The sequence below is a fragment of the Drosophila suzukii genome, chromosome 2L (assembly GCF_043229965.1).
Source record: "Drosophila suzukii chromosome 2L, CBGP_Dsuzu_IsoJpt1.0, whole genome shotgun sequence".
In the NCBI taxonomy this organism is placed as follows: domain Eukaryota; kingdom Metazoa; phylum Arthropoda; class Insecta; order Diptera; family Drosophilidae; genus Drosophila; species Drosophila suzukii.
The window spans coordinates 3,549,685-3,562,725 of record NC_092080.1 but is presented as its reverse complement, the minus strand read 5'-3'; the positions used below and the strand labels follow the sequence as shown (position 1 = coordinate 3,562,725).

Below are 13,041 nucleotides of genomic sequence, written 5' to 3'. Positions count from 1 at the left end.
ATACTACGAGTACGAATGAGAGTTTTTCCAGTTTTGCTGGTACCATTCGGGGTGTTTTGTCTTCTCTCTACGGTATCACTGCAAACAATTGGACGGGAAAACTATCGTCTTGGAGTGTCGTCTATTCAATTCATTGTTTTGTAATTGGACGTATTCCCAATTGCAATGTTTGAACGTTAGTGAACGTAAGCGTCAGTAAACGTAAACGAACGTGAGCAATTGGACGAGAAAACTATCGTCTAAAAGTATCGTTTTATAGTCTTTTTACAGAGGGCCGCTGCAGCGACCAAGTGTTTTCGCCCGTGCTTCGATTTTTGATCACAGCATAACATAACATAAGTTATAAATTAGTTATTTTTTTTTTTTTTACATATAAGTACATTTGCCTTGTCAACTTCAGCAAAGGAAACGACTTAGTTCCAAGTCGATTACTTTTAAAACATCGTAATATGTAAGTTACTGAGCCATTCAAATTGTATTTATGGCTGTAATTGCGCTAGTTCAGTATTGGTATTTTTTGAATGACTAACATAGATAGTATCGATTTGCGATTTCTTTCATCTCGGGCATGCAATACAAAAACTGACGAAATAGGTGGTTGTAAGCTGTTGGCTTCGTGATTTTAAACGGCTGTGTGCAGAGCTATAAGCTAGCGAGGACACTCAGCGTTTGGCCGTTTTGTGGTATATTTTTGGTATTAATTGGCTCAATTATAAATATACCAACGGCTAAGTCCGTTAACTTTTGGTCCATCCCTAGTTGCTTTCATATAAGCTCTTCTTCTTAGTAATTTTTTGTGTCCCTCTTTAACTGTCACTACGGGGCTCTTACGTTTGCTTACGTTTACCGACACTACGTTAACTCACACTACGTTACAAAAACGGCAAACTAAATTTTGAAATGGTCACACCTGCAGCCCCAAATTTTTTTTTGTTAATTACAAAAACGGCGACTAATTCTAATTCTGCGCCAAAAGTCACTCGCCTCGCGTCTTCCCGCGTCGCCATGCACAGCCGCAGTTTGCTGCCGGACCCGGCTGTCTATCATCCGGACACCTTGGACCTCAACACGGACGGAAAGGCGGCGGACTACTGGTTCCGGTGCTTCAGGGACATGGTCGCCAAGTTCGCCAAGGTGGCGGCCAATTCGCAGGCGGAGGATCACACGGCCCCCCAGCGGGCGGAGCAGTTCCAGGCGGCCTATCTACAGCAGCTGGACGAGCATCAGCGCAATGTGCCGATCAACAAGGGCAAAGTGGTCCTGGGCACCAGTGAGCTCCTCCAGCTGAACGAAAACATGTTGCGACGCTTTGGATTCGCCGATCCATGGCTGAGACAAAAGAAACTGGAGAATGCCTCGGCGGTGGCGCGTCTAAAGCAGCGCCTGCAGGAGCTCGATGCCCTGAAAGACGAGGACGCCCGGTGGACAGAGCTGGTGCGTGGGGTCCTTGCCGGCAACATGTTCGACTGGGGCGCCCAGGCCATATCCAATATCCTCGAGCAAGACAGCAATTTTGGCCTACACTCGGCCTTGGAGCGCATTGAGAAGCGGCCCTGGCTGCTGGACAACCTGGACAGCTGGCTGAGTCGGCTCAAGGGAGAGCCCCACAAGTGCGCCGTGGTCTTTGTGGACAACAGTGGTGTGGATGTAGTGCTGGGCGTGCTACCCTTTGTGCGCGGACTCCTAAAACGAGGCACCAAGGTGCTGCTCTGCGCGAACAGTGAACCCGCTCTTAATGATGTGACCAGTGAGGAGCTGAAATCCCTTTTAGATGAATGCTCGCGGGAATGTGAAGTGCTGGAGAAGGCCTGGTCGCAGGGACAACTACTGGTCTACGCAAATGGACAGACTGGTCCCTGCTTGGATATGCGCACCTTGCCGCAAGAACTGTGCGACGCCATCGCTGCCAATGAGACTGATCTGCTTGTTATCGAGGGCATGGGACGGGCCCTACACACGAACCTGAATGCCCGCTTTGCCTGCGAGACCCTCAAGCTTGCCGTGATTAAGAACACATGGCTGGCCAAGTACCTGGGCGGCGAGGCCATGTTCGCCGTCATCTGCAAGTTCGAACCGGCCGCGCCCAGCTAGTCCATGGGTCACTGCGTCGTCGTCGTCGTCGTCGTCCATTGTTATCCCCTGTTGACAGACAAACAAAGCCCTCGTCCGAAGATTGTGATCACCAGCCATTGGGGGTCCTTGTTGAGTTCGAAATTATTGTTATGATCCACTATACACCCGCAACCCAATCCCATACCTCGATCTACGATATGAGATTCATAATTGTATAAATTTAATCTTAATGCAAGTGCTTTTGTGGTCACCTCACCCATATAACCGCTAAAACTTTTAATAATTAAAAACAAGAATATATAATAACAAAGCCTTTTGTTTATCGCAACGGCGGTTTATTATCGGTCATGGTTATATGGACTGCAATTGTGATAAGCGCTGATAGGCACTAGGGTCTCGTGGTCGCTGCCAACTGACATTTCATCAGCACGGAGGGCTCAGACACTTCCCACCATAAAACTTCAATGTCTGTTTATATTTACATACGGTTCATTTGCTTTTTGTTTTTTATTGTGGCCTGCGGTGCGTGCCAATTCTTAGCGTTTGCTATCTCACTTATCTCTCGATTCGTGGTCGAAATAAAACAGCAACAAAGAAGACAGTCACCATAATAACTGGTTGATAGGCGGCCAAGTAGATAAGTTCAGTATGCGAAGCCAAGAGCAGGAAGTGCAAGGCCTTAAGCTGAATTTAAAATGAAGTTTGATTCACAGAACTAGGCATGAGAAGGCAGAAAAACTATTATTGAAAAATATGTCATAAAAGTCTATAAATAACAAGGCAATAAACAACGCTTCTTGGCCTGCACACTGTTGCTTTTCATAATATTATTGGGAAAATGGAATAGTGGGTCAGTTTACTTGATAAAATACAGCGAATAAGGGTTGAGCTTATCAGCTGAACTTGAATAAAACTTTAGATTTTTAAAAATATTAATCGAATAAGATTAAAATTGTCAATGAAGAATGGCTACACTTGGAGGTTATATTGATTCACTGACATACAGAGAGAAAAGATACAGAATCCACATCATATTTCCATAATCATATATATAACACTTTTTCTTGAATTTACATTTATTTTTAGAGCTAACATTTATTTATATCTTACTATTTCGAATATTAAACCACATATTTTGCTTAGCCCTCATGTAATACTTTACTTTTTTTGTTTGTAAAAATGAAGTTAGTTTCTTTTTGAAAAAGAAGGAAGATATAAAAAATAAACATGTTTTATTTAGAATTTTAAAAATGTTTCCAAATTGTTTGTTTAAATAAATTTTACATAGAACATAAAGTAAACACATAAAAATCACTAATTTATGAAGAAGAATCAGGTTATAGTTGACAAATTACTCATAAAATTCGATTACAAAATTTAAATTAATTGATTTACATAGCTAGCCAATGTAACGGTCTTTTCAAAATCAAACAGGGTGGTTTGCGTTTAATAGAAAAGTTTGCAGCGATAACATTAACAGCGGGCCACCTAACATCGCTGTTGAGCTCTCGTGTCACGAATTCACCTCTGTCAGTTGTCAGCTGTTTATCAGTCGTGTGAAAAATCTTTTTTATTTAAAAATTTAAAAAAGTGCAAAAACCCCGGGATAAACAATTAATTGGAGTGCGGAAAAGGGCAGCCCAGGATTAGTCGAAACTCGCGTCGTTTTGGTTCTTTTAGTTTTCCTTAAACCACTTTGCTTTGCGCTCTGTCAGGCATTTCATTTTCGATTTCCATTCGTGGCCCAAGTGATTATCAGCAGGGGATTATGGATATTCTGAGGAAAATGTTCAAGACCGAGGCGGAAAAGGAGCCGGAGTGAGTACTAGATGGTTGGCACTACGGAATTCTGGGCATTATGCAAGTTTTGGATGGCCGCCGAAAAGTGCAGCGGCCGCAAAAGTCTAAAAATATTAGGGGGGCTGGGAATACGGCAGCGGCGTTTTCGCAGGCGACAATGGATCGATAACCAGGCACCTGCCATGATAGATACATTTTCACCAGGATATACACACGCACGCGGAAAAGCGCCTGCTTCTCGGCCTCTCTCCCTGTGAGAAAAGCGGAGGCTGCGTAATGGAGCACCCGGGGGTTGGAAATCCGAATTCCTTCTCATCCATCCCTCATCCTAACTTTTCCAACACTCTCTTCCTCTCTTTTGACAGCTCTTCGATTTCCGCTTCCAATAAGGACGAGTTCCGGAAGCCCCAGTGGTTCGAGGAGGCCGAGACCGATGACGAACTGTTCGACGACGATCGCAAGTTCGCCTTCCAGGTCTTCACCAGTCCGCTGGAGATGCAGAAGCACTTCGAGAGTCAGCTGCAGAGGCTGCTGGAGTCCCTGAACGATAGTGATGGTATGTGGTGTTATCTCAGGGATTATAACCCCTTGAAAATCATCGTAACATCTTGAAAACATGTTTTTAAGTAGGTGTTTTTAGGATCTTGCATCTGGAAATAGTATCATTTTTTAGATATTGATTTAGAATATTAATCAATATTATCAAAAAAGGCTTGCAGATGATAATACATCCATTTCATATAGACATATATAAAAATTTACAGAACAATATAATTTTGTAGAGGTATTGGATTATCCTTTGGCAGAAACTTTGCATATTATCATATCTACATCTATTTCCAAATACTCATATATAAAATATATAAAGATAGAAAACAAAACTTTGGTTTGTTCTAAAGAGATAGCTTACATATTCAGCCATAGAAAATCGATTTGCAACAACGTAATTGGTTCTTTGATATGTCATTATCCAAGTGACACTTAATCCATAGGTAATTGGAACGACGTAGGTCTGTAAATGGTACTATTATAGCCAAAGGTCAGCAATATTTACTTCTTGAACTCTATAATTTTTAAGGATAATTTCCTGTTTCCTTTCTTGTTATTAATATTATTGATTTACATTTTCTATATACAGATGGCTTTGAGCGTGACTTGAAGGAGGACTTCCTAAAGCCGGGCTTCGAGAGCAAGATTCTGAAGAAGTTTGAGCAGCAGAAGGACCTATCCCTGGATACCGATCTAGATGGCGAGTAAGTTATCCTAATATCTCCAAACCAGAGCAGATTTAACCACTTGTTGTTTCCAGGATCTATGCCGATCAGTTGCACTCGCTCATCCAGCGGTTGAATCCCGAGGAGAAGATTGAGCTAGGCGACCAGGAGATAGGCCATATCTTGCCATCCAATCAGCATGGCTATCGCAAGGGCTATCAGCGAGCCAAGCTCACGGATGAGGAGATCATCATGGGCCGGATCCATGGAACCATAGCCGATGGCGAGAACCAGTCGGATGCTCGTCCGCCACGTCCGCCGATGAACAACAAGCCGGACATCATGACGCCCATGACCCCGATGTTGCCGCGCAGTGGAATGTCTCCCTTCGGTGGGGTATTCGATGGCAACTATCAGGTGAGAGAGATCAAGATTCATCTCAAGGAAAACCCTTTAATTTGGTGTGATCTTCGACAGGGTCCCAAGCTGTTCAGCCAGAGCGTGATGACCAAGACGGTGCGCAAGCCGGATGGCAGCTATGAGACCACCAAGGTGACTCAGGACTCGTCTGGTCACAAGACCACCACCATAACCAGGATGATAGATGGTCGCAAGGAGACCACTGTCACCCACGATGGCGGGGATCCTTCCCTCGGATTGGGTGGAAAGCAACAGCTGCAGCAGAGGCAGCAGCAGCTGCAGCTGCAGCAAAAGGAGATGGCGGTGGCCCGTGGCGAACGCAACATATTCGTGACAAAAGAAGGCTACGCCATGCCACGGAACCTCTGGTGACCAGTGGTGAACAACTATTGCCCCAATCAAGACAAGCGATCTCTGCTGCAGCAACAGAAACACCAGCAACAGTATGATGATAGGCTAAAGCGATTCGTCGGCAACATAGTCCCGCATCCACACAACATCCAAATTAGAACCTACTACATTTTAGTTTACATTCTCCTTAGTGTTTGGTGTTTTAGATGAAACGCACTTGAGACAACAGATGACGACGACGATTATTGACCATGATTTTATTGACCAGCGATCGCGCGAGATCAGCTGGGCATATATATTATGTGAGACAGGCGCACCACCCGGCGGCGCCGCACTCTTTCAGTTCCCAGATCCAGGGCTCCTCTCTGCAGGCCAAGGTTCGGACTCCTCCGATTCGATGGAGATGGAGATGGAGTTTTGGCTGCCGGAGATGATGGCTCGTGTTGAGCGGTGCGAACGTGTGATTTTCAGTTTTGCGAGCAGCAAGGAGCAGGCCAGCCGGATTGGATGGATGGATGGGGTCACAATCCCCTAGAGCGCTGGCATCCAAAACGAACGGAACAACCAACCAACAAATGATCGCCGAAACGGCGGCAGTTATTGTATTATTGTATTGATTCTTCGTGTTACTATCTGTGTCTCAATGCTGCGATCGTCAGCATCTAAAGTGCCCGTAGTGATTTAACAGCGCGAAAAAAAGAAAAAGGAAGCCACTATACAATACATTACCGCTTACCAGGCAAACAAATCAAGTTTATATACTATCTATCTACAATTGCGTTAATTTGCTTAGTTATACTCTACGTTTTATATGCTTAAACACACCCGCGTGGTGATTTGATCTGGTTTCTGCCCAAGCAGTCGAGTTCAACTCACAGTATTTTGAATTATAATTCGGTTTTTTGTTTATTAGTTTTACTAATCTTTAATGCCTAAGTTGATTTTGATCAGAACTAACTTTTAAAGAGGACACAATGCATACACGCATTAGTTATCATTCAAGAAACATGCAAATAAAGTGTTGTGCAATATAGAGTTTTGTCTTTGATATTGGGAAAAAGGAAAGATGGCTTTGTAAACGGAAAGGATTTAATATTGAACGTTGATATGAATGAACTTGCTGGGTTCTGCCTGGATTTCTAACAATACTCACTAAACTAAGCTTGGAAAATAAAGTGAACATTGGTTTTTAATAAGTAATAAATATCTCGATTTAAAGATGATATACTCCCTTACTGAATGCATTGTCCATGTGAATAGCCCTTTTGTTTGAAAGTTTTATTCAGTTTAGTTGGATTTAAACTAGAGCAATAGGATAGACAGGTTTTCAAGATGCTTAGCAAGCTATTGGCTATGGGCCATCATGGATTCCGAATCCTCAATGATGATGATCGTCTTTCTTGACGAAGCGCAGGCCGCAGTAGCCGCAGATGTGATTGCCGGGTTTGTCCTGCACAAAGTACATAATCGTATGAGTGATATAGATAGGATAGTTAACTACAGATCTCACCAGGTTGATGTACACCTTGGGATGACCCAGGGGACCATCTCCTCCGTCGCAGAAGACAACGCGCTCGGTGCACTCCTTGGGCGGCACCTCCTCGATGAGCTGGATGCCCCAGTTCTCGTTCACATACCGCTTGGCATTCACGAATCGGGCATTGCGGTAGTCGTCCTTATCGAACACCTGAAATCGACATCGGTTTACTTTATATCTTTCTATATATTCAACAGAATGTTTGCGTAATCGCAGGATGGTTGGCTTTTGGTGCGAGATATCTCCAATATTCTTACCTGTCCGGTGTGTGTGACCTTCTCGATGTCGCTGCGAGTGCTGGACTGGCGGACGACGGCCAATGGAGACATCCAATTCTGGCGGGGGCAGCCGAGTTTGGCCAATTTGTTTACCAATTGCTTGCTGGCCATTTTTTTACCACAAATTTGTTCGCACAATGTATTGTGACAGGAATCACCCTGTGGCTGTCAGCTGGCCTAACAGCGCGTTAACAGCGCAGTGTTAGTTGACATTTAGTATGTTGATCAACACTGTCATTTTTCAAACTTTGAAACTTTCCCATCCCTGACATAATCTATAAATTTGTTGTTATTATCATAAATTGGACTAAGTTCCATTAATAGATTTCTGATTTATTATATAATAACAAAAAAATAATATATATTTTCGTTTCTAAACTTCAGTAAATATGCTACTAGTAGGCAGTCCTTTTTTAACGTTGTTTAACACTGATGTTTTCCTTTATTTCACCACACTGTTTACAAGTGAAGTCACGCTTTCTGCTCCAAACTAATATAATTAGCAAAAAATTAAAAATATTGGCTTATATTATTATCTACCAGGAAAAGAATTGCCAATACTTGGAGAAGCCTTTGGGTGCAAATTCTTCAAGGAAGGCAGCAAGTGAAGAGACGCCGGTGGCTTTTTGTTACAAACTATTGAAATTCATAAAAGATAATTACATATTGGTTATCGTAATTCAGCAGAATGAATTGTGATATTATCTAGACAACAAAGATTTGTCTATACTTGGAGGAGTCCTTGAAAGACCAAGTTTTCATAGAAGGAAGCACCAGTTCATGTATGTATGTATGTAATAATCTACATAATTCTGTAGATATGTAAGTACACTGTACTGTAATGTATATAGAAAAAAGATATTTATCCTTTTTGGTAAGTCGTTATATACTTAAAAAAGAATAGTAATATAGTAATATTTAAATATTTCTTGACATTACTTACATCTTTAATTTCGAGAAAACTATATTTGCTGAAGGGATCATCTAGACTTTTGTCCAATTCTTCTACGGAAGTTTCTGAAAAATTCAGAAACCATCCAGAAGAAATCTTTAAACGATGATTTTCTGGGCTTTTCCCTGTTATACTTGGAAATCAAAGCTCACAAATAAATAAGTCAACAATGAATTGGGTGAGTAATACTCACTGAGTATATTAGAGATTAACTATAAAGATATTTTAAATATGATTTTATAATATATCTTATATGATTCTAGTTGAATGAGATTCGTATGATTCATTGTACACATTCTGTACATATTGCATGCCAAAGTTTTTCGCACGTTCTCTGCTCAATAAAATATTGTTTAGAACCAAGGGATGTAAACAAAGACCGAAGAAAGAGCACTATTTTCCGTTGTAGAAAGCGCCACAAAAATAAAAGCCGGCAGATAATACCGAGAGCGGAATCTTCGTGCCCATTTCCCGAACCACCATCTCTTTCACCGATTCGAAAATTTTCGAAATTTTCCCCCAAAGATCGCTGTTTTGCCTCCTGGCGCTTGGGATCGCCATTCAGTTAGTGTTTCGTGCTCGTCGAGTGTTGTTCTCGGTTCTTCCTCTACAACATCTAAAGTTCTTCATTGAAAAGTCTTCTTTCCTGCCATCCATGCATATATACACGCCTCTATATATACGCATATATAGAAATTGAAATTGGAATTGTTCGCGCAAAGAATTCTGGTGTAAAATCAAAGCGAATTTACGGTGTGTAATGTTACAAATTAATTGGCGTATACCATGTGTGCTATTAAGATCCCATTGAAAAAGCTCAAAGAAATGCCCAATTTTCCAAGGATTACATAATCGGCAGTGAAGTGCTTTTTGGCAGAGAAAAAAACGTGTTTTTCCACGTTTTCCGGTGCGAGAAAAATTAACGGAAAGCATATAGAATTGTGGTCCATAATCGATGGAATGGATATCAAAGAGGGATATATCCCATAAAGCGGATGGCAATTAAAAGTGGTCCCATACCAGAATAAAGTGAAGCATGCGAGGCTGCATCTTTTTGCTCTCGGCATGGTTTCCTCCGACCGAACCGAACCGAAAGTTTAACGAACTGAGTTCATTTCTATTTTTGAATAATTCGAAAGCAACCAACAACCGACAACCGCCGCCGCAAAGTGAAAAGTCTGAAAAGTCTGCATGAGTTTTCCTCGTCGCGGTGGTGCGATTGGGATTGGGGGACGTGTGCTTTTTAAGTGGTGCCGATGGTGGACCGATCCACCAATATACACAACTACACCACCGTACCGCCTACACTGTGCAGTTTTTGGTTTTTTTTTTGGAGAATCCATAATGGAACTGAAATATTGAAAGCAGATGACGAACATTTTTTGGCTACAGAAATGTGCAAAATTCTGGAAGAATTCTAGAAGATATAAAAGCCGTGGGGGCGGGATATGAGTAATCGTTGCTTTTGTTTTGAAAAACTCTTTTCACTTTTAAATTATTTTTATAAATATTAAATATTCAATATGTATCAGGTGTAAACTTAAAATACTATATTATAAAAATGCAAAACTATATTATTTTTCCAAAATTTTTTTTATAACTATTGAAATGTAAATATGTAATATAAATACATTGGACTATTTTGGTAATCACCAATTAGCAGTGTAAATAAGTATAATTTTTGACATTGAAAAATCTCTGTTTAGTTTTTTTTATAAATCATTCGGTATTTATTTAAGAGAGGTTTTCCTTTTTTATTTAGAACACTTTTTGTTCTGACATTTCAATGTCTGTTTATTTTGTCAAGTTCAATTTATTTACCATCCAAATGAATTTATTTGCTCAACACAATTCACTTGAAAAACAATTATTTAAATTTACGCTGGGTAAATAATGTCTTCGAAATTCAGCTAATTTCACTTTCACGCAGCATCCAATATGAAATCAATGATTTCTGAGACGTTTCCAAGGTTCCCGCACACACTCTGGGAGGAATATATCATAGACTTTTGAGGCCTTCAAACAATTTTGACAGTGGCTAATCCCCAACTGCCCACTTTTCTCCTTGGTGCCTCTTTCGATCTGCAGCATAATGTTGATATGAATTCATGAATTGTAATTTATCTGCCAGGAGCGCATATATTTTCACTAATATATGTGACAACTAGCTGAAATAAATGTTTGTGCGCCAAAAAGCACTCTTCGGAGACTTGAAAGCCGCACACTCACGTCAGTCCCATTTTTAAAGATTGTATAAATGCCCCGAGCACTTCCGCTAGAATCTATATCTTTCCTATATATGCGGATATTATGTGCGTAGTCTGGTGAAATTAGTTGGCTACCTGCTTTCGAGAATAGGTCATGATTTATTTATGTTTCTGTAGCCTATTATTATTTTTATTTTTTGGCCACTTGACATAATTGGGTTGGATGTTCAGGTGATTGTTTTGGCTAATGAACAAATGATGATTTATGATTTTGCACAGTTTTTTATGGTTTTGGGGCATGCCAAGAAATTCCTCGTTTAAATGTAAATATATATATAAGGGATTTGTTAAATAGTTCAGGGTTTTATATTTTGAATTTTAATATATTTCATTATTTCCTGCCATTTAAACTGATAGTTCCTTATGGATTTAAGTTCCCAAAACTAAATCAAATTCAGTGGAAGCGAAAAAAAGAGGGACATATTATTACCATTTAAAAAACTTAAAATTCAATATACTCCTTAACTTAAAATATTTTTTAATTATTCCTTTGCCAGTGTAATATGTTAAATTAAACCCCACAACCCCGTCCAAAAGTCTTTGTGAATCAATAGCCACCCCGAACGTAAACTCGAAATAAAACCAAACCCAAAGATCTCGATCGTCTGACCCGTCTGCCGCGAAGATGTCCGGGCAGCAACCGCCGCCGTATGGGAATGGACCACGTGGCTGGAATCCGCGTGCCCACAATCCCGCCTCACCATCGCCCTCGTCCTTCCTGTACCGTCCGCCCTCGCCGTGGACAACGGCGCCCAGTCCACCGCCGATAATCTCGGGACCTCGTCCCTATGGCCATGCCATGTCGCCGGCGCCACTCAACCAGGTGCGGGGTCAACGCGGCAGCAACAATATACCCCATCCACGGCCCCAGTGGCCAGGTGGTAACCAATCACCGGCGCCCTACCAACCGGCACCAGCACCAGGTGGCTACTATGGCGCAGGAGGTGGACCATCGCCGGCTCCACGTCCCTTTCGACCGGCTCCCCTGCAGCACCAGAACTCGTACGGAGCCCATCCCACCAGCTCCTTCCAGCTGTCGCCGACGCCATCGCCCATCGTCTGCCAAACTCCGAGTTCGGACTTCAACTACAGCAATCGGCAGACGCCGCTGTCGCACCACCAGTACCAACCACTGGGTGCCACACCACCGCAGTTCTACCACCCGCAGCAGCAGGGAGCGCCGGTGATCCCACCACAACCGAGACAACACGGAGGACACGGACTGGCCCAGGATCAGATCGATTTCGTGGGCGTACCGCTGGAGCCTCCGCAACCTAAATCCTATGTGATTTACGATGACGAAGAGGAGTTCGGTCCCTCGACAGCCGAAATTATTGCGAACCAATCGCAGGACTACATCGACGAGAAGCTTGCCGAATATCAGATGACGATATTACAGTTGCAAGGTGAGTGGGGATAGACTACCTCTATAAGAAATTTATTTGGGCAAAAAATAAACCGTTCAAAATTTTGGGTATATAATTTTCTTCTGGTTAATACTTCTATATATATATAATCTTATCTTATCTTCTGAGACAAAACAACTTTTGGATTATAATAGAACACATGAAAAATGTAAGATGTACCACAGTATTAAGTATATAAATTTCTTCATATAAATACTTCGATATCTAATAAATCTTAAATACCGTTTGGAAACTAGAAATATCATATCTGAAATACAAAAAAAAATTGAGTTACATTAGAACACATGAAAAATGTAAGATGTATCGATTGTTTAGTCATTAAATTATTGAAATCGAATTGATTTTTTAATCTTGAAGTACGTTCATATTAATTTACAAGATTTAAAAAATGGTATATATATTTTATAAAACAAATTTTCATTTTTTTTTCAATATAGTAAGAAATTTTATAAATATTAATGTTGTACCTCATATTTAAATAGGCAGAGCTTTGATTAATGCACCTTTAGCTAACTTTATAATAAAAATCCAATACATTTAGGATGTTGCACTACTGTATCTCTCGGTGCAGCTGAGTCAGCGGCATTCTAGAATTTTTTAAGGTGACAACTCGGACGCCCCTTCAACACACAAATAACGTGTAAAATATTTGATTTTCTCTTGGCAAAGCATTGAACTTTGTTGAATCACAGTGTTTTTTTATTTTTTGAGTGGCGCACGGG

At 41.3% G+C, this 13,041-nt stretch overlaps 4 protein-coding genes across 8 annotated transcripts in view; 3 read left to right on the top strand and 1 right to left on the bottom strand.

The window, feature by feature from the left end:
• The first annotated feature begins 876 nt into the window (after positions 1-876).
• LOC108005615 (4'-phosphopantetheine phosphatase) lies at positions 877-2,383 on the top strand. The gene has a single exon (XM_017068928.4). It carries the CDS (start codon positions 901-903, stop codon positions 2,089-2,091), a length of 1,191 nt encoding a protein of 396 aa, XP_016924417.3. The 5' UTR covers positions 877-900; the 3' UTR covers positions 2,092-2,383.
• A 1,212-nt stretch (positions 2,384-3,595) lies between these two features.
• On the top strand, positions 3,596-6,893 carry LOC108021371 (uncharacterized). The gene is made up of 5 exons (XM_017090062.4): positions 3,596-3,891; positions 4,239-4,429; positions 5,012-5,126; positions 5,183-5,504; positions 5,565-6,893. Exons 1-5 carry the CDS (start codon positions 3,842-3,844, stop codon positions 5,877-5,879), a joined length of 993 nt encoding a protein of 330 aa, XP_016945551.3. The 5' UTR covers positions 3,596-3,841; the 3' UTR covers positions 5,880-6,893.
• A 222-nt stretch (positions 6,894-7,115) lies between these two features.
• Positions 7,116-7,837, bottom strand: ND-13A (NADH dehydrogenase (ubiquinone) 13 kDa A subunit). Its single transcript, XM_017090063.4, has 3 exons — positions 7,653-7,837; positions 7,369-7,545; positions 7,116-7,308 (listed from the first exon to the last, which is right to left on the bottom strand). Exons 1-3 carry the CDS (start codon positions 7,782-7,784, stop codon positions 7,237-7,239), a joined length of 381 nt encoding a protein of 126 aa, XP_016945552.3. The 5' UTR covers positions 7,785-7,837; the 3' UTR covers positions 7,116-7,236.
• A 1,380-nt stretch (positions 7,838-9,217) lies between these two features.
• Msp300 (Muscle-specific protein 300 kDa) overlaps positions 9,218-13,041 on the top strand; it is a 108,991-nt gene continuing 105,167 nt past the window's right edge. For 2 of the 5 annotated variants that reach the window (XM_070999589.1, XM_070999588.1), the window contains exons 1-2: positions 9,222-9,378; positions 11,390-12,298. In XM_070999589.1, the coding sequence (XP_070855690.1) occupies positions 11,518-12,298 (781 nt within the window). In that variant the 5' untranslated portion in view covers positions 9,222-9,378; positions 11,390-11,517. Of the gene's footprint in view, positions 9,379-11,389; positions 12,299-13,041 lie in introns of all 5 variants that reach the window. The other 3 variants (XM_070999586.1, XM_070999587.1, XM_070999594.1) reach the window with 3 other exon arrangements.

Bases quoted from the DNA above. Each gene is read 5' to 3' on its own strand.
- LOC108005615 (XM_017068928.4), top strand. From the start codon at position 901: ATGGTCACACCTGCAGCCCCAAATTTTTTTTTGTTAATTACAAAAACG.
- ND-13A (XM_017090063.4), bottom strand. From the start codon at position 7,784: ATGGCCAGCAAGCAATTGGTAAACAAATTGGCCAAACTCGGCTGCCCC. The intron at 7,546-7,652 runs GTAAGAATATTG...TGTCGATTTCAG, and splicing joins AGGTCACACACACCGGACAG to GTGTTCGATAAGGACGACTA. The intron at 7,309-7,368 runs GTGAGATCTGTA...TACTTTGTGCAG, and splicing joins CCAAGGTGTACATCAACCTG to GACAAACCCGGCAATCACAT.
- LOC108021371 (XM_017090062.4), top strand. From the start codon at position 3,842: ATGGATATTCTGAGGAAAATGTTCAAGACCGAGGCGGAAAAGGAGCCG. The intron at 4,430-5,011 runs GTATGTGGTGTT...TTCTATATACAG, and splicing joins GTCCCTGAACGATAGTGATG to ATGGCTTTGAGCGTGACTTG. The intron at 5,505-5,564 runs GTGAGAGAGATC...GATCTTCGACAG, and splicing joins TATTCGATGGCAACTATCAG to GGTCCCAAGCTGTTCAGCCA.